General features: G+C 38.8%; 1 protein-coding gene across 1 annotated transcript in view; it reads right to left on the bottom strand.

The window, feature by feature from the left end:
- Positions 1 to 394: 394 nt before the first annotated feature.
- Positions 395 to 22677, bottom strand: part of LOC140688153 (ankyrin repeat domain-containing protein 26-like) — a 48867-nt gene continuing 26584 nt past the window's right edge. The window contains exons 21-30 of the mRNA XM_072946905.1: positions 21767 to 21977; positions 20352 to 20535; positions 19370 to 19507; positions 17416 to 17928; positions 15833 to 15985; positions 9180 to 9545; positions 8396 to 8601; positions 6567 to 6801; positions 1830 to 1875; positions 395 to 670 (exon numbers count right to left, since the gene is read on the bottom strand). Coding sequence (XP_072803006.1) covers positions 615 to 670; positions 1830 to 1875; positions 6567 to 6801; positions 8396 to 8601; positions 9180 to 9545; positions 15833 to 15985; positions 17416 to 17928; positions 19370 to 19507; positions 20352 to 20535; positions 21767 to 21977 — 2108 coding nt within the window. The 3' untranslated portion in view covers positions 395 to 614. The remainder of the gene's footprint in view (positions 671 to 1829; positions 1876 to 6566; positions 6802 to 8395; positions 8602 to 9179; positions 9546 to 15832; positions 15986 to 17415; positions 17929 to 19369; positions 19508 to 20351; positions 20536 to 21766; positions 21978 to 22677) is intronic.

The following is a 22677-nucleotide window of genomic DNA, read 5'->3' on the forward strand; positions in this document are numbered from 1 at the left end:
CCAAAAGGTAAGTAAATAAATAAGAGAAGATGAAAAGCCTGAGGCAGGTTTCATTTCTCCATGAGGAATCATCTGTGAATCAGTGTTTAAGGTAACATGCAGAAAGGCTGATGGCACCGTAACGATTGTTGGGATCCATCAGAACACTGGAACAGCCACAGCAGATCCAAACGCTGTCCGTCTAAATCTTTAGGTCTATAGACAGTGATTAACACTGGAAAATTCAAAAAAGCTATCAATCAACACTGCTCAACATCAACGACAAGTTTTGTGGGTGGTTGGGTGTTGTTTAAACAGCTGGCATCCGGGCTCGGTTTGAGTATATAATACTCCAAAGTGCTGGGTTTTATTCCCAAAATCTGCTTGAAAGTCAATGAGATGCAGAAAAACGTGGTTTAAAATACTTCATAAATTTTAATCATGCACATAGAATGCAAGAGTATTTTCCCTTAATAAACAGTGTCAGTATCTTAACGGGAAATAACTAAAATGTTCAGCAAACAGCCCAGCAGGTAAAACGTTTACTATTTATCTTGTACATCGTGCACTTTTTCTTCAAAATCTCCACATATTCTTGACGTGCTTTTGAAATCAGATCTTCACTTAGACTTGACTCATCCATCAAGCCTACGAGAGAGTCTATAGGACTTAGATTCAAGTTCAGTAGTAGCTGGAAAGAAAATGAGAAAGAATTAGGTTCTTTACTTAAAATTCTTCATAGGTAACTCAATGTCAGCTTACTTTTTAAGAAAAGCTGAGACTTTTCCAAGTTTTAAGAAGAATGAAAAATACCTACATACGATTACAACACAAAACACAAGATTACTACTCTAGACTTTGCCCAGGGCTGCATGTTGAATTAACTGCTCTTGTGGCTAAGGATCAGAGAGCCTGGTTTTCTCATTCTTCATTCATTTACTCAGCAACCATGGGCTAAGGCACTGTGACAAGCACTGGAACCACAAGATGAAGATGACAGTCCACCCTGAACTGAAAGATCATGTACCGTAAACTGGCAAATAGATGAACAGGCAGTTTCGGTACAGAGACATAAATGCCATGACAGGTATAAAAGAGGGCAGAGTTGAACACTCAGAAAGGACGTCCAGCTTTGTGTCAATATTGTCCCCTCTTTGGTGGCCGTGATGTGTAAGCAGATACCTGAAGGAGGAGAAAGTGTGGGAGGGAGAGGAAAGAAGCAAACACAAAGAGCAGAGGCAGGAAGGGCACCCGCGGAGCTGGACGCAGTCTGACCAGTCGCTGGAGCCAAGGGGCAGAGCAGGGGAGAAAAGAGATACGGCTGAAGACTCTGGCAAAAGCCAAATCGATGTGGGTGTTTTTCTTCCAAGCTAAGGAATTTGGGATTTTTCGTGAGGGCAAAAGGTTAACCAGTGACAAAGTGAATGACAAGAAATTGTCACCCACCAGGTGACAGCTATATGAACTGAGATTGCCTGAGTCTGGGTTTTTGGCCTCAGTCACTACCAGAAACTCGAGAAGCTGATGACCTCCACGCTTTCTGAAAACAGGTCCGTGTGCAGGTGACAGGCCCATGGGGACAGCAGGAGAGGAAGGGCACAGCCAGAAATAGAGAACACAGACTTCTTGAGTTTTTTTTTAAAGCTATGGATCATGATGAATAAATGAGGAATAAGTATATTTATCATTATGAATGAAATTATGCTCTCACATTTTTCATCAGCTATGTATAAGAAAAAAGCTTAACATGGTATCTGTTATTCAAGCAATAGAAAGGGGTGCCATTTACTGTTTAGAGTGTATTTCAGAAATCAACGTCTAAATTTAATTCAGAAATGTTGGCAACATACCTTCTTTTAATTCTCTAGATACATTGTTTATCAGCTTCTTCCGCATCTGCAATAAGTCAAATATTTTTAATGTTTAAGTGAAACAAGAAACACTACCATAGGAATGAGTTAGCTTATGAAATGTGGCCTTTAAATAATACTTTTAGAGACTTGACTTAATGTGGGGATTGCTTAAATAGAAAAATAATCACATGAATAAAATAAAATAAATTCCTACTTACTTCGATTTTAGATAACAGAGAACACATATCTGTGAGGCTACTTAGATTCCCCTGATGAAAAGCACAGTAAACACTGCCCTGTCTGATACACATAATCTCAGAGGGCAACGCCCGATCTTACTGGCACGAAGAGTTTCAACAGTTCAAGTCATGTTTCACACTGAATGCATTGCTCTGCAGTTCTTAGAAAAACTGCCCTTTGTAAATTTTAGCTTTTTTTAACTTGAATGGATTTTTCCTTAAAATGAGCTTTCCATTCCTGCACTTTTAGAAAACTAAAATTTTAAGGTCTGTTCTATGCTAATGTTTTTAGCACAGAATCTTAGACACATAAAATGAAGGAAGGGGTTCTGTTATAATGTCAAGTGAAAATTCTACTGGCAGACAAGTTAAGCAAATGTATTTTGCTCTCTGTAGATGACTAAAATATTTATGTCAGAAAATCTGCTTGAAGAGAAGGAGAGGCTAGCGCCAGTTTTCAAAGTTGGTTTCTGATTCACAACTTCCTAGAGCTAGAAACAAGGAAAACAATACCTAATTCTTTGACTGTAACTTTGTTTCCCTTCTAGAGACTAGGGCCAACTTTTTGAAACTTGACTTAGTTACGTATTTAATTATGAAATGTGTGGGGACACTTCAAACTACAAGTGTCCCCATCTAGAGTGCTCTTTTAAAAGCCTTTCTTATGAAAGTCACCCGCTCACTAAACAGGTTCTAAACAGTACACCAGACATAAACACTGTGGTGGTAACAGCGACATGAGAGCCGAGGCTTCTGTAAATGTTAGGTGCAAAGACAAAATTTGGGGCTACCATTTGCCAATATTTTCAGAGACTGTTTTCCATAACACTGTCTGACAAGAGCGTTCTAGAGAGGCCTTATGCCATCAACAACATGACAACAGTGCCAGGAGGGTCCTGTGAAGTGAAAAACGCCTAGCAGATGAAGGGAGAAGCCTTGACAGAAATAATTTCATATAACCATTAATTAACACTATGCAAAATGTAGATCACACTTTTACACGAGTTGAATGTAGATTACTCTCTTTTCCTCTGCAAAGCTGTTTTCCTAAACACATACTTCTGGGACCCTTATGCTTATTTCTAGGTGAGGACCCCCATGTCCAGATGGTGGAAGTGGTCTGAAGTCCAACATTAATAAGGAGAAGGCACCTGCAGTTTTACTTAAACTTTTCCATTTAACAAAAACACAGTAAGGTGAGAAAATTATACACAGGAAGACAATGTATCAGCAAGTTTTAATTCTAATGATTTTTAATTAGGAGGATTCTCTCATAACTGGCGGTTTGCAGACTATGTCCCATAGAAATGGAAGGTCCCACTGGGGACACTGCAGGATTGAGGTCAAAACTCAGGTCACAGGCTGGAAGATAATGCTGCCCTTTCCGAGATCAATTTGATAAAAACAGACTTGTCACACACGTAGACACACATGTTCATTACCAAAGTGAATATATTTTCAGATTATTGATAATTTTAAGTTAAAACTTGGTATCGTTCTTATTTTAAATGTTATAAAAATAAGTACAATTCCAGAAATGTAATAAAATCAAGTCATTTAACCACTCTGATTCATCATACTGTTGTAAATAGGTTAATGAAGGAAATGACACTTGTCAGCATGTAACTATTAAATACATGTATTTTGCTGCAGAGAAAAGAAATGAGAAAGAATTTGTTGATCAAGGAGCTAAAAAATTAACTACAGAGAAAAAAGTGAATGAAAGAAAAAGAACTGGAAGAAGCTGAGTGACTGGCTTTCAAAAGATAACACGCTTCCTCATTTGTCCATTCAGACAAAATGGAAAGAGGGCAGGAGGGAGTCCACAGGGCAGAAAGCTGATAGCAGAAACAAGGTTACTGAACTCTGCTCCTGCCTTACGAGAGGTGAGCTTAACTACTGTGATAGTTTGATTAGAATTAAAATTCAGAGTGGATGTGCCCTGCCTTGGAAGCCTACTTTTAAAAGAAACGTGACCAGATCCTGCTGAGACGCAGTGCTGTGTCATGTAAAAAGTTAAAGTCTTAGGAATATTAATCGTTTTACCTCTGGTGCACTGGTATAACCCCATTTAGAAAAGGGGCAGCTAAACTGAATGGACATTTGAGAAATTTAAAAATTAGTTAAATAAATCATTAGAAGATGTTTGAAAGTGTCAGTAATACACCAAAAGTCCAAAATCGGTGAGTGTAAAATTTAGTCATCCTATTTAAAATAGATTTGAAGGACATTTATTAACTATTGTGGCCATGCTTCATGTTAGGCACACCAATACTTAAAAACTCTTGAACATAAAAAAGTCTTTAAAACAGAGAAATTTTGTCTGTTATAATACTGTCTGGGATCAATTTTTAAGTTTTCAGTTCTCAGAAAAAAATTCTATGTGCAAGAATATCTAACAGTGATGTATCTGCTCAGGCTAATTTTAACTTTTTGTATTTTATAGTAATATAATTGAGTAACATAATTGAGTAAAATTGTAAAATTGCTTCTGACATGTAGGACAAAACATCCCAGAAATAACTAGAATGTGAAATCTGAGGGTACAAACTGGCAAAGCAGATATGGGGTCCATCTATTACCACTACAACAATGTCAAGGGACAAGGCTGTACTTCATGCAGCAGTAAGAGAGGCAATAAACCCAAGTGTTATCAACTGGAAAAAACTTGCTTCGACCACCAGCACCACTAAAATCACAGACTTAGAGCAATACTTCTGTCAAGTTAGAAAAAAAATGCTGAGTAAGCTGGAACTTCACAGTAGGAACAGTCCAAAATGTTAAAACCTTGCACATAAAGGAGAATGTTACATTCAATCCCAATGCCATTTTTGACATTTTGCTTTCTAGAACCATAGCTGAAAAGCTGTGGAAGTCTGTTGTTTTGTTAAGCCCCATGCAAAAACACATCCCTTTCTGTCATTTTAAACAGTATGTTCACAGCTCGCATAGCATTACTTTATGTTTTCCCAGCAGAAGTAATTACCTCCCTAGCAATTCCACAAGGCATCTTCTTTCTCTAAGTCTAAGAAATCTGTAAGCAGTAACAGTACAATAATAGCTCCTGTGAGGCGCCCGGCAGCGCTGAGGGAGCCGTGTCTCTGCACCCGGACAGAGCGGGGCTTGTTAACCTCCCTGCTCAACCCAGCATGATTCGGCCCCACAGCCCCACGGCCCCACAGAAGAACTACATATACCTTGGAACTACAACACTGAGTTTAAAATAAATTATTTTCCTGTGTACCTACAAGTACTAAAAAACAGACACGTCTTTCCTCCAAAAGCATTAAAAGAAACTACTGTCCTCAGGAGTCTTCTCCTGCATTGCTTTTGCACTCACACTCTTCCGCCATCATCCTGCAAAGAGACACACTATTGATTTCTTGGTGACAACTAATGAAAACATTTCGAGTTTGCATCATGCTTATCCACTGGCGGGAGTGTTAGCCATGCATTTTTTTTTAACACCACGCAGTCCGGTTTCATGACTCTGAAGCACTTAGGCTCAATTTACCCACAACACTGTCTATGAAACCTGAGCTTTTTCCTTCTTTGATTTATTATGACATGAAGCCAAGTGAGAAAAAGCAGGTTGAGACCTCACTCAACAAGGGCCCGTGCTACCCTTCTCTGCATCAAGATCACGAAAACACCATCAAACCAGAAACCCACGTGCACCGATTTCAATGGCTATTTTAACAACGATAGACAACGAAAACTGGTTGTAATTTAAAGACTCCCTATCATTGCCACCTCGGTATTCCTGCAGGTGAGGGCAAGACAGAGACATAAGCGAACTTCATTTTAAAAATTTAAATATTTGCTTTACTTGACTACATCTTTAGAAATGTCCTACAATTGCTCAGTAAGACATTTTATAACCATTAAAATAACAATGCTGTAAGTAAAATAGCAATTAAGAATGTACTCTTACAGGAGAAAATGATAAAAATTTTAAACTTAAAAACAGAACTTAATGTTTTTAGTGTTACAAGTTTATTGAATTCACAAAAAGAATTTACCTTGGATTCCTTTAAATAAAAAACATCCATATCTGGTTAAGTATCTCGATGACAATCATTTACTTATGCTGAGGGGTAGAAAAACTGGGGTGCAGCAAAACTTGAAAATCACTATGAACCAATGCCAAACCGAAATCAATCAGAAGCTACACCAAACATTGGAAAGTGTATCTCTAGTTATTAGGCAATAATACTTAATTTCTAAAATAGAATTTAAAATGGAGCTTTTTAAGAATTTTAAAATTTGTCACTTTAGTTGCATTTATTGAATAAAGTTTATGACAGGTATCTCTTGAAAATTACAAGTCCTGGGACTTCAAAAATAAAATTTCTGTCTCCTTCATTAGCACGATTAATTATGGCTTTTACTTAGTGTGCGTAAGTCAAATAAACAACTCAGAATCTCATCAAATTAAAAACAAGAATTGTATCAGAAATCTGAAACCCAAGGGAAAGAAGATAACATAACTAACCTTCAATAGATCGCTCATGCTGGTTGTAGGGTGTGGAAAATTCCTGAAGCGCCTTTTTCGAGTAGGACGACTCCTTTCGGGCTCCACGCTAGTACTAGAACTTTCAGCAGTACTAGAACTTTCAGCAGGAGGTGGTCTGTCAACAGGCCGTGCGGGAACAGAGCCGAGGAAAGAACTCTTGTGCTGTTTCTCCAGCTGAAGTTCAGTGTTCATCTCAGCCAGCCTCTCATTAGCCCTGCGAGGATCGCAAAGCACAGATTTCATTCATTTTGTTTTCTTCCTAAGTGATGTGTATTTCTGAAGTTTCTATAATTGTAAACAGATTGTCCCATTAAACTGCGTTTGAACACCAAAAATACATCAGCGAAGACCTACTGTAAATGATTACAGTTTAAAACTGTCCTAAAGAAGGACGTATGTCCCTGGGGGGGCCCTTAACTAACAAGTACTTCAAAGTGGGGAGAGTCAGAGATGGAGACGCCCCCACAGAGGACCCCCACTGCCTTCTGCACTGGCTGCACCTAGACATACTCACCCTCAGGAAACCAGTTCAGAAATAAAAACTAAACCATCCCTCAAAGCCATTTTCAAGCATTTGCTTTCACCCCCCTTATATACACATTCACGCATTACCTGGGAGAAATCAAGCATGCGGCACTGAGGAACAGTTTAGAGCCACCACCTCTGGGGGGCACCAGGCGGCAGAGTCGATGGTGGGAAAGAACTACGACAGCGCCAGGGGGCAATTTCAAGGGTCCCCCAATGTCCCAAAGCTCACTTTGTTACTTTGCTTTTACCAGAGGCCTACATCAGCACCTGTTTTCCATAACCAAAAAAAACCCTCAAGCGGATTTTCACTTTCATAAAAAAAAAAAAAAGCTAAAAGCCAGAATAGCACTGGGTGCTTGTTTTAGCCCAAGCCATCAGGGGGGCAATGGGCACCCCGAGCAGCGAGAGGGGGGCCCCACCGAGCTCCTTTCCCAGACCACGCTCAGTATCCCGGCATCACGCCGCCACGGCTTTGGACTGTGTCTGTGAGCACCTGTGCTTTATGCATTATTTTATGCATCCACCAGCAAGATGTGTCCTAAGGTAATTGCCTTTTTGCTTTACACCGACAACTTTCATAGGAACACTCTAGTTTTGGATAGCGGGGAGACCTGTAGCTCATAACACTGCTACTCAGGCACCGGAGGTGGGACCTGCCCTTTCGGTCTTCCACACACCCCCTCGGGCAGGCCACCATATTCTTTTTAGCCACTTTGTGAACTACTATACTGCCCTTCACCCAGATGTGAACTTCCCCCTATTCCCCAAGCATGCCTTTACATAGCGGAGACAAACTTAGAAGGACACAGTACTTCGTCTCAGGGTGCCCACGAGCGGTGACACCAAATATCACAATCAAGAAAGTAAATTCACCAAACACCAGAATTGGGCCCCTTGGGTTTATGTTGTACTCTTCCAAAACACAGTTTTAAACTCATTAACATTTCTATTTATGGGAATTCCAACTAGAAATTTTGTGATAATATGGCTGTCTAAATTACGAAGTTTGCAAAACCCCTAGCTTAAAGACTAGACCAGGTTAAATATATGCAAATATAAAAAATAAAGTCATGTAAAAGTAGCAAAAGGCAGGGAGATGCAAACTGCCCTGGACTGACATTTTAAATGAGAGTTCATTTACTAACACCATTTCCCAAAATTACACTGTCTAGTCAGCATTTACTTGCTACCCACCTCACGAACCTGGCTCAATAAAAATCATGACTTAGAGGCAAGTTAGTGACCTAAATTATTTTCTATCATTCTACATTTTGACTTACGAGTTTAGTTGATTTGCCAGTGACACTCTATTTTTTAGCTCTTCCAGGTACAGCTGCCTGTATTTTTCCAATTCTTTTTCATTACAATCAAACTGAGAAGTTTTCCTTCTCAGTTCCGTTTCCAGGTCTTGAACTCTGCGTTCCATCTGACTGACTGAAGTGCATTTACACTCTCTGAGCAAGTCTTCCTGAGATGCTGCTTGTGCCTACAGCAAATTAAAAGGACACAATTTTAAAAATACTTACAACCTGAGTAATTACAGTATATTTGTTCCCTTTAGTTTTGAGTCAGTGATTCAGAGAGCAATTTTAAGTGTGAAAAAAAGCTGAACTTTAAAATACTTATCATCAATATCAAGTGAATTAAATCTGAATTATGAAATGAAAGTGGAATCACCCTTACATTAGTACTCATGTAATGTGATAGTTCAAAGAATAATAGGATCAATCTAAACTTTTAAAAATTGAAGAATACAACCTAGGAGTAATCCAAGAATGTGGCACAGTATTACATCACAACATATGCTTTTCCTCCTAGTGGTCTTGATTTACACAAATTGGTCTTAAAAACGATTGTCTAGTGAGAGTTGTTCTGAAACATCAATTTAGTGATAGTAATGATGGAAACTGAATTATTTAAAGGGAGTAACAAATGCGGCCTTCCTTCCAGAAATCTACAAAACAAACTGCTATATGGGAAGTAGAGGGAACACATAAAATGTACACATCCGAACTGTAATTCTCAGCGAAGTGAGTTAAAGCACCTTACAGATCAGTGTCTCACCTGTAAAAACTGGCTGATTTCTTTCAGTTTTTCTACTACATCATGTCTTCCTTGCTTTTCAGTTTCCCGTCTGTACTGCATAGCTCGCCTGAGCTCTTTCAGTGCTTCTACTACATCACATCTTGCTTGTTCTTCAGTCTCCCGTTTGTCCTGCTCCACTTGACTGTGTTCCACTGTATTCATTTCGAGGTGACGTCTGAGGTTTACTGCTTCTTCCTCTAACTTCTTCTTCTCCTCCTCTAGTGCTTCACATTTCTTTTGCATCTGTTTCACAGATAATATCTCTTTTAGAAGAAGCTGAGTTTCTGCACTCAGATGGAGAAGTACTGAAGACGTAGATTCCTCTTTTGCTGGAAGATCAGCATTCTGCGTGAAAAAGGTAAAATTGTTTGGCAATGAGTTTAGCAGACTGAGAACAGCCTAACTCTAACCCAGCATCAAAGGTTGAAATAAATTCAGTTACAATAAAATGGTATATCTACCTTGTGGAATGGAGAAACTCAAATTACTCAGAAAATCAAGAAAAAAAGTTCAAACAACCAAGAGTCACAAAAATATACTGTTTACTGTCATCATCTTTGTTATACATTTGTACTTGATTTTACACTCTTATGTTTCTGTAATTGTTTCATGTCTTTCCTACATAAAATGACTACAAGGCACCTCTTAGTAGAAAGTCTCTTACCCTTTCCTTCCCCAAGTCTTAACTCTTCATGATTTTTAAAGTTTTAGGGAGATCATATTGAGTTAATTAGGGCTGAATTAATAAATGCCTCCCAAAACAAGACTTTGAAAAAAAGACTGCAATTAATACATCTTACAAATATGGATTCTAATGCCATAAGCCCTTCTCTGAACTACAAATATCTTATGCTTGTTTGAATTGCACTCCAAGGAGCAATGAATGATTCACAGAGTTAAGGAGAAATCCATCTCCTAGTGTAGTGGTTTAGTAAGATGACCTATACATTTTTCTAAACAAACAAAACAGCCTTCATTCTTGTAATCCTGTGTGGTTCTCCACAAAACAAGAGAACATATTCAACAAAAACAAACAAAAAAACTTGCTGGAATTTCAGTGACACTGACTTGGGAAGAACTGCTCTCCTTCAGATAGAAGGATTGTTTGCTAAGACAAGGCAGGCAGAGGTGGTGGTTGTAAAACATCTCTACAAATTCCTTGACACTTCCCCTGCGAAATTCCCTCCCCTGAAGTAGGTACTGGCCTCAGTTAACTGGTTTCTAGGGGACAGAATGTGGGGGCACTGCTGTGTGATTTCTAAGGCTAAATGGCCTCTGACTTTCACTCCATAGGGATGCTCACCCTTAGAACCCAGTCACCACGCTGTGAAGCCCAGGCCACCTACTGAGTCTTTGTACACACAGCTGTCCCAGCTGATGACCCCAGGGAATGTCCTTAACCAAAGCCAGCTCCAACTTCCAGACATGGGCATGAACAAGCCTTTAGATTATTCTACAGCCCGCTTGATGCCAAGTGGAGAAAAAATGAGCTGGCTCCACTGAGCCTTGTCTAAACACACATTTGGGAACCAAGCAAATGCTGTTTTGAGTCACCAGGTTTTGAGGCAGTTTATTATATAAATTATTAGCAATAAATAACTGGCACAGATATTGATATTAAAAATGGGGCACAGCCATTAAAAAAGAACTCAAAATGTGGGGATGCCCTTTGCACCTGGAGGTAGGTGAAACCTGAACAGATGTAGAGAAGAGTAAGAGTGAAAACCCAAAGTGTCCACGAGACTGTGAGTGGAAGCCTGAGGGCCCTTGAAGGGCTGAGAGTGAAGGCTTCTAGGCCAGGGAAGGAAATGACACTGAAACCAGAGGAAACGGGACTCTTGCTACCGAACAGCTGAAAGTAAAACTGATGAGACAGAGAAGCTAAAACAAACAAACAAAAAGATTATGGAATATAAAGGAACCAGGACTCACTGGGTTCAAGTATCTGTATCCCATTAAAAGCATCTCCACATGCCCAATGGTCACATAATGGGTAAGCAGAGAAACGGTTTCTGGGCGAGGATCAAATCTAGGGTGCTGCCAGGAAAGCAGTCTAAAGATGAAGCCAAGACTTTGTTAAGACCTTGGAAAGATTTAACGTGCTGCCTCAAATTCCTTTAAAGATCTTAAAAGCATAAGAATTTCAAAGGCATGGCCCCCCAACAGCTTCACAGGAAGCCCAAGGTGAAGAGTTTATCTCAAAAAGACGTGAGAGTAGCCTTTCCAATGGCAGGAACCCCAATAAAATTCACAGGAAATTCAAAGTTTTAAAGAGAACTGTGCTAGCAAAACTACTGCTTGCTAGCTTGGACTGAAAGAGACAAGACAGTGCAAAATGGGAGGAGGCCTTTGGGTTTTTCTTAGAAGGTCTACAAGGAGGAAGCTGGCTGGAGAGAACTGCTCAGCTGCAAACACAGGTCACTGCTCATGAAAGGGACAGAACAAAGAGCTCAGAGAGGGCAGCGAAGGAGAACCCCTCCCAGGGTTAGGACTAAGTCCTAATCAAAGAGCCGGCAGCATCAGGCTGCATTGCAGAACTGCTACGGGCCAGCGTGCCTCCCATCTTCCATCTGTGAGCGAGGGAGCCCTCAGCAGTTCAGCAGAATGTCGGGTGTGGGGCGGCAAATAACCCGTGTCTCCTTATCCTCAAGCCTCAGCACTGAGAGGCGTGTACCCAAGGGCTGTACTCCAGAAAGCTGGAGCCTGAGCCTAACACCACAGCAACCGAGGCCTGCTCACGACCGAGTAGGGACAAGTGGATTTCTCGTATGGAAGCAGTAACAAAACATTGTGGCTAGTGAGTAGATTAGGCTGGTTTTTGAATGTCTCCATAAATTTTCAAAATTAGTTCCATAAAAAAGAGAATATGGGCCAACCTTAAGTGCCCTGCTCCTAATGAACAGAAAATGGTGAAAGTGGCACCGAGTGAACTGCAGGGCTCGGTTTGAAAAGGCATTTCAGCTTCTGCCTCGCTCTTAACCCTGGAACCCAGTCTCAGGCGGGCAAGCTCAGGCCACAGAGACAGCTTCCGTGTTCCAGGGGAGGTGGTCCACCTGCCCGCCCCACCTAAGCCACAGCCCACTGCCGACATCAAACATCAGACATCAGTGGATGAAACTTCACGTGATTCCAGGCCCCTGCCTTCGAGCTGCCCCACCTGAAGCTGAGAGGAATAGAGGCCAGCTGTCTGGGCCACACTTTTCCTAAGGGTAGGTTGTGAACAAAATAAATGCTTATTTAAGCCACTGAACTTTGGGGAGTTTGTTAGGCAAAAACAGATAAACAGAAGAGTGGATAAAAAAAGATAGTATGAAATGTAACTTGAATAGAGTAGAAATTGGTCTCCTATAAACTGGAAAGTAACAAACGTTGAGATTAACTTACTAATGACAAAGTGCTGATGAGAAACAGCACGTAACTGAAAGACCTCAGAACTAGTGAGAAGGAAGGTACTTCAGAGTTTCCTCCAATTACAGCTTCTTACAAACAGGCATGTATTTCACAGTCTCCCCTCAACTTTCAGGATAAGGAAGCCTGGTAAGCAAGGAGACACAGGATTTGATGTCTAATAATTGAAAAACAACTAGAAATAGTTTACCAAAATCAACCTTTTTACCTCATTTCAACGAACTGAACTTCTAAGTGACAGGCAGCTTTGAGAACTTACTAATCTAGCACTCACTCTTCATTTTCCTTTCCTCAGAGAGAAAATAAAGTATTATGGAACCATAAATGTAGTGTCCTTTGGCAGTATTTAAATTAAATACAATTTTTCCTTTACCTTACTTAAAAGCTCGTTGGTAAGGGAAGGTAAGACTGTCTCAGCTTCATGTTGTAGCACAATGCTTCTCCATATAACACAGACTGGCTTTGAACTTTTGAAATTCAAATTACGAATCTGTTATCTGTTTCTGATAAACTGACTGAATATTATCTAATTTTTAACAGCTGTACTCTGGGAAAATTTTCCTTGGATGGGATGAAATATTTATTTCATTCATTATGCATTAAGCTATAGAATACAGCTAGGCACCTCTCCTTTTAAGTAAAGCGAGGTAGACACAGGGAGCTGAGAATGCAGGATCTGCACCAAGAACAAGATCGGCAACAGAGTTACACACAGGAACCAAGCCAAAAGAGGACTTCATCGTGCACTGCAAGATGATGGATTAGAGAGGCTTCCAAAGAGGAAGGTTGAATTAATCTTCTCCAGGCTTAATCTTCTGCCTCTAGTAGTGAAATCTATGGATGAGTCTATGAATTATAATGAGTGCAACATAATGAAGTGTATTGCAGACTGAGTCAGAAGATCCCGTGACCATGATTTGATGGAAACTGGAGTAAAGTGGGAGGCACTGGGTGAGAAACTAAAGGTCTGAACGGGGGGAAGGAATGGACTTTACCTTTGCAAGCCTACTTTCTGTCATGTCACAGAGTCAGCAAGGCATAAGCTGGCCACAGGCCCCTTCAGGACGCAGCAGATCTCCACAGAAGTGGAGTTACAGACATTCCGTGACACTGACATTTTATTATGATGTAAAACAACTGGTACTATGCAAGAAGACTCGGAAAGAGTTCTCATAACATCTGAATTGGTACTGGCATGGGACAGACATAGATCAATGCATCACCACTGAGAATCTAAAAGAAACCCTCACATTTACTGTCAACTGATTTTCAATACGAGTGTCAAATAACTGAATGAGACAATAATAGTCTTTTTAACAAATGGTACAGGGACAACTGGATATCCACATGCAAAAGAACGAAATTCGACCTCTACCTCATACAATATATATAAAATTAACTCTAAATGAAAGAGCTAAACCTACAAAATTCTTAGAAGAAAACACAGGCATGTGTCTTCATGACTGGATCTGGCACTTGTTTCTTAGGGCAGTAAAAGACAGAAATAGATTAACTGAACTTCATCAATATTAAAAACTTCTACTCTTCAAAAGACACCATCAAGAAGGTAAGAAGGCAAGCTCCTGAACAGGAGGAAATACTTGAAAATCCTACATCTGATCAAAGGCTTGCACCCAGGATACAAAAAGGACTCTGACAATTCAATCATAAAAAGACAACCCAATTTGAAAATGGGCAAAAACCTAAACAGACAGGTCTTCAAAGAAGATACACAAATAGATAAGCTCATGAAAAGATCCCCAACATTCTTAGTCATCAGAAAAATGCAAATCAAAGCCACAACAAGATGCCAGTTCACACCTACCAGGAGAGCTGATGACCAGTGGTGACAGGACTGCATAGAAATTGGGAGAATTATACACTTTGGATAAAAATGTTAGATGGTGCAGCCACTCTGGAAAACAGTATGGCAGGGCCTCAAAAGGTTAAACAGAGTTACCATATGACCCATGTGACAGCATTTCCATCCTTAAGTATATTCCCCAAAGAAGTGGAGACATGTTTACACCAAAACTTGGGACAGAAATGTTCACAGCAGCATTATTAGCAATAGCCAAAAAGCAGAGGCAATCCAAAGGTCCATCAACTGATGGATGGATAAATGGGTTAGCCCCACAACCGAGTACTGTTCGACAATAAACAGAAATGGAAATACTGACAAGCGCTGTAACATGGATGAACCTTGAAGACGTTTTGTCAAATGGAAAAAGCTAATCATGAAGGACCACACAGCATGTGATTTCATTCATGGGGAACACCCAGAACAGGCACATCTATAGAGACAGAAGTCAGACTGGTGGTTGCCGGGGGATGGGGGGGCTGCAGTGCTGGGGGTGATGGCCAAGGGATGCAGGCTTTCTTTTTGGGGTGATGGGAATGTTCTAAAATTGATTGTGGTGACAGCTGCACATCTCTGAATATACTAGGAGATACTAACTATGTATCCTAAATGGGCGAATTATACGATACGTGAATATTTTTCTTTTTTGGTGGAGGGAAGTAATTAAGTTTTACTTATTTATTTTTAGAGGAGGTACAGGGGATCGAACCCAGGACCTTGTGTATGCTAAGCATGCACACTACCACTTGAGTTATGCAATCCCCCTATAATATGTGAATTGTCTCTCAACAAAGTTAAAAAAAAATCCAAAGGCAGGATCCAGACAATTTTCTTAATTCTCTACTTTGGGTGTACAGATGTGATCTGAACTTCTCCATGCTTTGACAACATGTCTAAAATGAATAGAAAATGAAGGCAATGTCTAACTTCAACTGGTTTGTATAATGACCTTTCTGCACAAGGTATTCTGAGATCCATGAAATAAATACACACAGGTTCTATATCCATTCACAAAAGTGAAGATGAGACATGACAATTTTCTGGAACATTCCATGAAACATTATCCTCTGATTTTATCTAGCTTGCCTCATTGTGGCGAGAGATCACTAAAACATACTGTTTAATAGGGAAAAAAAGTTAACTTCTGTGAGAAAAGAGGTATAATTCTCAACTTCTCTAAGGGTAAATATTATAAGAAAAAAAAAGAATGGCAGAATGAAAGTCAACATTTAAGAAACAAGTGCATTATAAATAAAAGTGAAATTATAATGAAGATGCAAAAGAAAGCTGTCCCTGAAAAGCTAGGGTCCTGCAACACTCTGCGCTGCACGTTCACAGCCGACGTGCTGGATTTCATACATACTGGGTTCGCAGTTTGATGTGGCTTCCTTTCTCCATCCTGTCTCTTATTTTCTGAGTTAGTTTGATGATGTGCTGTCACCTCCAGGGATGCTTCCAACATGGACACTTTCTTTCGGGTGCCAGCCAGTTCTTGCTGAAGCTGTCTCATACGGGCCTAAAAAGATAAGTCTGTTACTGAATTTTCTGTCACCTTATCATTAAGTTACATTAATAATATGTAACTCCAACAAATGGGCTTTGAGAACTATCCCCACAGACATCAGTTCACTGTCTTTTCATCATAGGCACACATTCCTGTCTACTGAACTTCATTAAACCCACAGAAGGCATGACCCTCCTGCCTTACCGACAGGAAGTTAACTTAGACAATGGAGGCAGCCCCACCAGCCACTCCCTGCCCCTCCCAGGAAGCGGCCGAGCTTCACCCCCACTGAAGTCTCAGACAGGAAGGGGTGTGCGGGTGGGATGAGCGGTGGTCAGTTCCACACTGTGGAACATTCTCCCTCTTTCTCATTAGAGGCTTAAGTTCAGAGTTCTTCACATATTCAATCTGGTGTTTAAATCCTTCCAACAGACTCCCATCTCACAATAAAAAGGAGGATATTCCAATGGTCTTTGGTGACCCGAGACAACCTGTCGTCCCCTGCCTCCTGGACTGCAGCTCCTACGGCTCCCCCCACCCGTCCCACGCACTCCCTTCCTGCCACTCAGGACTCTGGCTGCTCCTCCTCAGTCTGAAAATGGGACCCCAGTGCCAGACTCGAACATCACAGAGCGCCCCACTTCCTCTGTACTGGACAAACTTAGATCCGAATGACAGTAACTGAGCCTTGCAATGAGAACTGTGAGCACATTATTTGAAAAAATGTTCAAAGTAAATTACAAATAGAACAGGGGAGACTAAGTCAAACAGTTTTGCTAAAATTTACATTTCTCCCAAATTATGACTGAATGAAAAGTAGATGCCTTTAAGGAATGGAGAGGTCATAACAATACATGATTTGAGATGAAAGTATTTCTAAATTTAATTCCAACTGACATGAATAAAAATAAAGTTATATCAACTAAAAATGTATGAAAAGCTACTGAAGGAAAAGTGCTGCAAGATACAGCATTTACACATTAACTGTCAAGGTAATCCACACAATTGAATCTTTTCTCTCTTTCTCTCTCACTTCTTTTTTGTTTATTTTGTTCACATAACTGAATCTTAATTTCAAATTACTCATTTTAGGTCTAAGCATTTCATTTATCTGCTTCACGATACTAAAATGTGGTGACAGGAAGATTAGAATGATTTGGGCAGTATAAATTACTAAGACCTGCCTGTATCTGTCAACAGCTTATAGCTTAATCTCTTAGAATTTCAGGTGACACGGCATCTTTACTCAAAGAAAAGCACCTCTCAGGTCTAATTTTTGTTTGCTGCATACAAAAAATGCCTTTAGGCTGCTTTACAGTGTAATTATTTATAGCCTGCACATTTTTTATATTCAACTAGTTTCAACGTTCAGCTTCCATCAGATACTACTTTGAATTCTCTTTGAGGAAGTCTGAAAATTAGTTCCCTTTCTGGGTACTTACTTCCATTTCTGCTCTGTCCGTTTCATACTGACACAGTCTGTCCTTTAAACATCTGCATTCTTTAATTAACTCCTTGTTTCCTTCCTCCAGCATCAGAACTCGTCTGCTCATGGCTTCAAGTTTCCCCATGTGATCCAGAAATGGCTCTGGGGTATTAAATATTGTCTTTTCGCTTCTGGCTTCATTTCGAGCAACTTCTAGTTGCTGTCGAAGCAACGTGTTTTCACTTTGTAGTTTACATATTGTCTCCTTCAAGAGTGCCTGCTTTGCAATGTATTTGATGACGTCCCCTTGTTTGCTCTGAGACAAGGGTTCAGTTTCCTTGTTTGAACGCTGGGCTTGGCCTCGGTCTCTGTGCACACACTGTAATACCAACGTCGTTGGTCTAAGAGCATCTCTCCTGGGATGGAGCTCAATTTCTGGGCCACGGAATTGACGTTCAGCTTCAGCAAGTTGCTGAGGAAGCACCTCGCTGCTATCTTTTGGGTCAGACAGCTCAAAATCCATTGTGTCCTGTAAGTGAAACCCCTCATCTCTTACTCTTTGAACTGTAACGCAATAAACTGACATATCATAATTTCCTTTGAAGTGGAAGACTAATCTCTAAGTTTATACAACAAAAAGTTTGCAGTAACTGGGTATCCAACTGGAAAAACTTAAGGTGGATACAAATCTCAAACTTCAACCAGAAATCCCCTAAAGTTCAAAAATTTAATTAAAGACAGTGAATCCATGAAAGCTAAAAAGAAACCACAAAAGGATGTTTAAGAAGCTCAGAATCGGAAAGGCCTTTCTTTCTCTGAAATACAACAAACCCAAAAGGCTTAAAATAAAAAATGCATAAATCTGACTACACTTAAAAATTATATCTGACATCTAACCTTTACAGCTACCCCCAAAGTAAGAGCCTTAGCTCTGTAGAAATTGGGACAGGTTAGATTTCCTAAAAAATTCTTTCCTGAGAATATTCCATAAACATTCTCCCTTTCTAACATTTTTAGAGCGAGTTATAAGAATTACATCTACGGATAAATGATAAACCTAAGCACTGTACTAAGCACGTCTACAAACATCAGTTAACTCATTTAGCTGTGACAATTCTGGAATAAAGGGTTAAAAACACAAGCAAGCTGCAGGGTTTTCCCCAGGGCTTCTGAGTCTACGACTCTTACACCAAACCAAAGCTACTTCTCTAGGATAAATACATAAACACAAGAGAAGCCTTCTATTTCCCTAATGGTGAATACACTAAAGGTAAAGAAGGTCAAATTTACAGAGCTCTTCTTAGAAAATCAGGAGACTATTTGCTTCTGCAATAATTTTTATTTCTTCTTCATGCTGTTTATAACAGTAATGGATGTGAAACAGCAGGGAAATACAGTGAACTGTTTTATTAAAAATAAAGTCCTGATCAATAAATTATCACTAAGAATAGATTATGGCGTATCTATCACTGTATTCGAAAGCTCCTTGTACTGAAATCGGATACCACATGGAGCAGAGCGTTACCTTTTATCACACGTAGGAGAATGACACCCAAACTACGGTTTCTGAACTGTCTATACTTTTTCCTCCTTACCATCAGTGGAAATGATAAAGTAACCTCTCCATTCGTCTATCAAAGGAGTGAGATCACTGCCAGAAACTAGAATGCTTGCCGTTAGTAGCAACAGTTTTGGATCATGGAAAGTTCATCAATTCCTATGGACAATATTAACAGCCTCTCCTTGGATGAGGCCATTGTGAATGTCACTACATCACTGTTGCCGGCAAGTGGATTTGAATTCAAAATATCGCTTTATCCAATAGACCAGAAATGAAACCCCCAGAAAATGTATTTATATATGCAGGCTTTTAAAACCCTCTATACTTTCTGTACCTACAGTTTTGGTTTTTAAACTATATAAGTATACAAATTCACACACACACGTTTGAAGATGACTAAAGAAAATACCTCAGCTTTCATTTTCTCATTAGCCTTTTCTGCCTCCTTTTGTTGGGAAAGACGATGGGCCAGGACTTCATCTTGTATTACTCGGGCATTCTGCTCTCGGGAAAGTTGTCTCTGAGCGTCATTTCGCTCTTCTAAAACCTGGAGACATATGACATTAGGGTTTGGGTTTTACACCATGAAAAAAAGTCAAAAAAAGCTTAGGAGGGGAATCTTTAAAAAAATTTTTAAAACCTGTTAATAAGAAGTAGCCTTTTTAAGCACAGGGACCTTTAATGCACATAAATAACAAATTCTAATACACATGACAGCTAAATGTATCACAGAGCAAAAACACAAGGGATGTAGTATCATGAAAGAAAAACTTTTTTAGCACTTTTTAACTTGAGTTATAGTCATTTTACAATGTTGTGTCAAATTCCACTGTAGAGCACAATTTTTCAGTTGTACATGAACATATATATATTCATTGTGACTTTTTTTTGGGAGCTACCACAAGATCTTGCATATATCTCCCTGTGCTGTACAGTATAATCTTGTTTATCTATTCTGCATATGCCTGTCAGTATCTACAAATTTTGAAATCCCAGTGACAGAAAATTTCTTTATAAGGCATTTAACCAGTTCCATCATAGTCTCAAGGTGATTTAGCCTGGATTTTAACTTCAAAAAGCCAAAATTAACACCTGGATTTGAATTAGACTTGTTACTTTGTTCAATGGACCAAAACCGTCAATCCTTATGTTAATGATGAAGCTCAATTTAACTTCCATTCCTTCATTCAGAAAAGACACAGAGCATCTATTAGATGCCAAGAACACCAAGAAATTAGTAAATTAAGCTCTAAATGTCATAGTTCATATTTAGGATGAGATAAATTTTATTTGTTTTAAATGAAAATATAGATTAATTCAAAAGAATATTATAAATAATATTGATGAAACAGTGTTAGAGGTATGAAACTTTCACATTATGACTAATTTACCTGATTTGGTTTATTCCTTACACTCTTCAGTTTGCATTCTAGTGCTCGGGCAGTGCTTTCAAGTTGTTGTTTCAGGTCAACTTGCTCATTGTATTGTTTCTCTTTTCTTTTTAAATCATCCTTACATTTTTCATATAATGTATAAGCATTTTTCTTCTTCTTGTTTTCTTGTTCTAATGTGCATCTGCAGTGAAATAGGCTTACCTTAAAATTTATTTTGTTAGAAAATTAAAAGTTCACTTTATGATGTGATTCTTCACATGCTCATTTATTACCCTAATGTTATTTCTATGTTCTCAATTTTTTTTTCATTTCTAAGTCTCACATTTTAATTTCCTCACTTCAATCTCTTCATAAAGATATACACACACACACACGTTTGAAAAGTAGCAATGAAAAGACAAAATGCTACTGGGTTTCAGACAAGAGTAACTCTGGTCAATAGTGTAGGAAAGAAATCTTGCAATTATTCAGTAAGGTTTGAATTGAAAATTACCCTTTTTTCCCCACATAGTCATAAATTACTCCTTCATTGGGACAGAGAATTTAGTTACTAGTTAAAAGAGAAGTTGCTATTTAGAAACAAGTGTATAAGTTCATGAGAGATAAAATTTCAACTTCCTGAAGTATTACAGGGACTCCTACATGATCTCCAGCGGAAGGTTAACATCCGCAGGTGTCTTTTCCAGAACACAGACCCGCTAATTAGCATAATCCAAGGTGAGGCTGGGGAGTCTACTCCCTGATGCCCTACACTATGTTTCTTCTTTTGCAACACTTTGAACTTACCTTGTGGAATATTATTTATTTAGTAAATCATTTTTAAATCCCTTTTGGTACAAGGCAGGATCCACAGTAAGTAATTAAAAAATAAAGAGTAATCCATGCTTTCAGCATAGACCTTTGAACTAATCTTATCTCTGTATGAGAGCGATGCTGAATAAACTAACCAGTAATCACTTTCCACTTTACTTTTCAGTCCATCCATTCATATGTTAAGAATCAAACTGCATAAATTTTTTTTAAAGTTTCTGCCTTGAGAAAAATGGTCATTTCATAATTCTGCAAGTGGGAATGTAAAGTAATACAAACTTTCTGGAGGACAATTGAGAGATAAGGATCAAAGATTTGTTTTAAAGAAATATAGGAGGATATATATATATATGTATATATACATATATATATACATATATATATACATATATATATATATGTATATATATATATACATATATATATATATATATGGCTGTGTTATTTCCAAGAGTCTCATATTCCACAATATTAATGAAATTTTCTCCCCTGTAAAATCCCAAAAGGTAAGTGAGCAATTATAAGACTTCTCCTACATACCTACAGTATTAAAGTAAATATAAAGAGTTCAAATATTTCTTTAAAACCAAGAAATTCAGTACCTCATGCGGCAGAGCTCTCGTTCCCACTCCACATTTTGAAGTTTTAACTGTGATTTTGCTTCTCTTGTTTTCAGCAGCTCTGTGTGTAGCCAGTTCACCTTATTTTCCATTTCTTTAAGTTTTCCTCTAAGTACTGCACAGTCAGATTCTTTAAGTTCTATTGATCTGACTGAATCAACTGGATCCTGAATGTTCAATAACCGATCAGAATCTGCATTAGGAAGAAAACAAAAACAGAAACAAAATACATGAATACTTTTTGTGTATAAAGAACTGTGCAATTTCACATTCATTCATCCATACGTTGAACAAATGGATATTGAGCATCTATAACGTGCAAGACATTCTTCTAAGCTCTGCAGATATTAAAAGAGTGACAAAGTAGTATTATGAACATTACGCAAATAAATTTGACAACTCAGATGAAGTGGGTAAAATTCCTTGAAGGAGAGAAATTACAAAAGCTCAATTAAGAAAGACCAAACAAGCTAAAAAAGCCCTATATCTTAAAAACGAAAACAAAAGTCCTATGTAAAAGACCTTACGACAAAGAAAACTCCAGTCCCAATGGTTACACTGGTGAATTCTACCAAGTATTTTAGGAAAATTTAATACCAGTTCTACACAAATTCTCCTCAAAAAACGAAGAGGAAGAAATATGTCCTCATTCTCTAAAACTGACATTACCCTGAATCGAAAACCAGACAAAGATATTACAAGAAAGAAAACTAATGTCATGAAAATGGAGGTAAAAATTCTAAAGAAGACATTAGCGAATTAAATCCAACAATACAGGATAATTCATTGTGACCAAATCGGGTGTATCCCAAGAATGCAGGGCTGTTTTAACACTTAAAAATCAATGCTATTCATCATATTAACAAACTAAAAAAGAAACCATATGATCATGT

The sequence above is a fragment of the Vicugna pacos genome, chromosome 21 (assembly GCF_048564905.1).
Source record: "Vicugna pacos chromosome 21, VicPac4, whole genome shotgun sequence".
NCBI lineage: Eukaryota > Metazoa > Chordata > Mammalia > Artiodactyla > Camelidae > Vicugna > Vicugna pacos.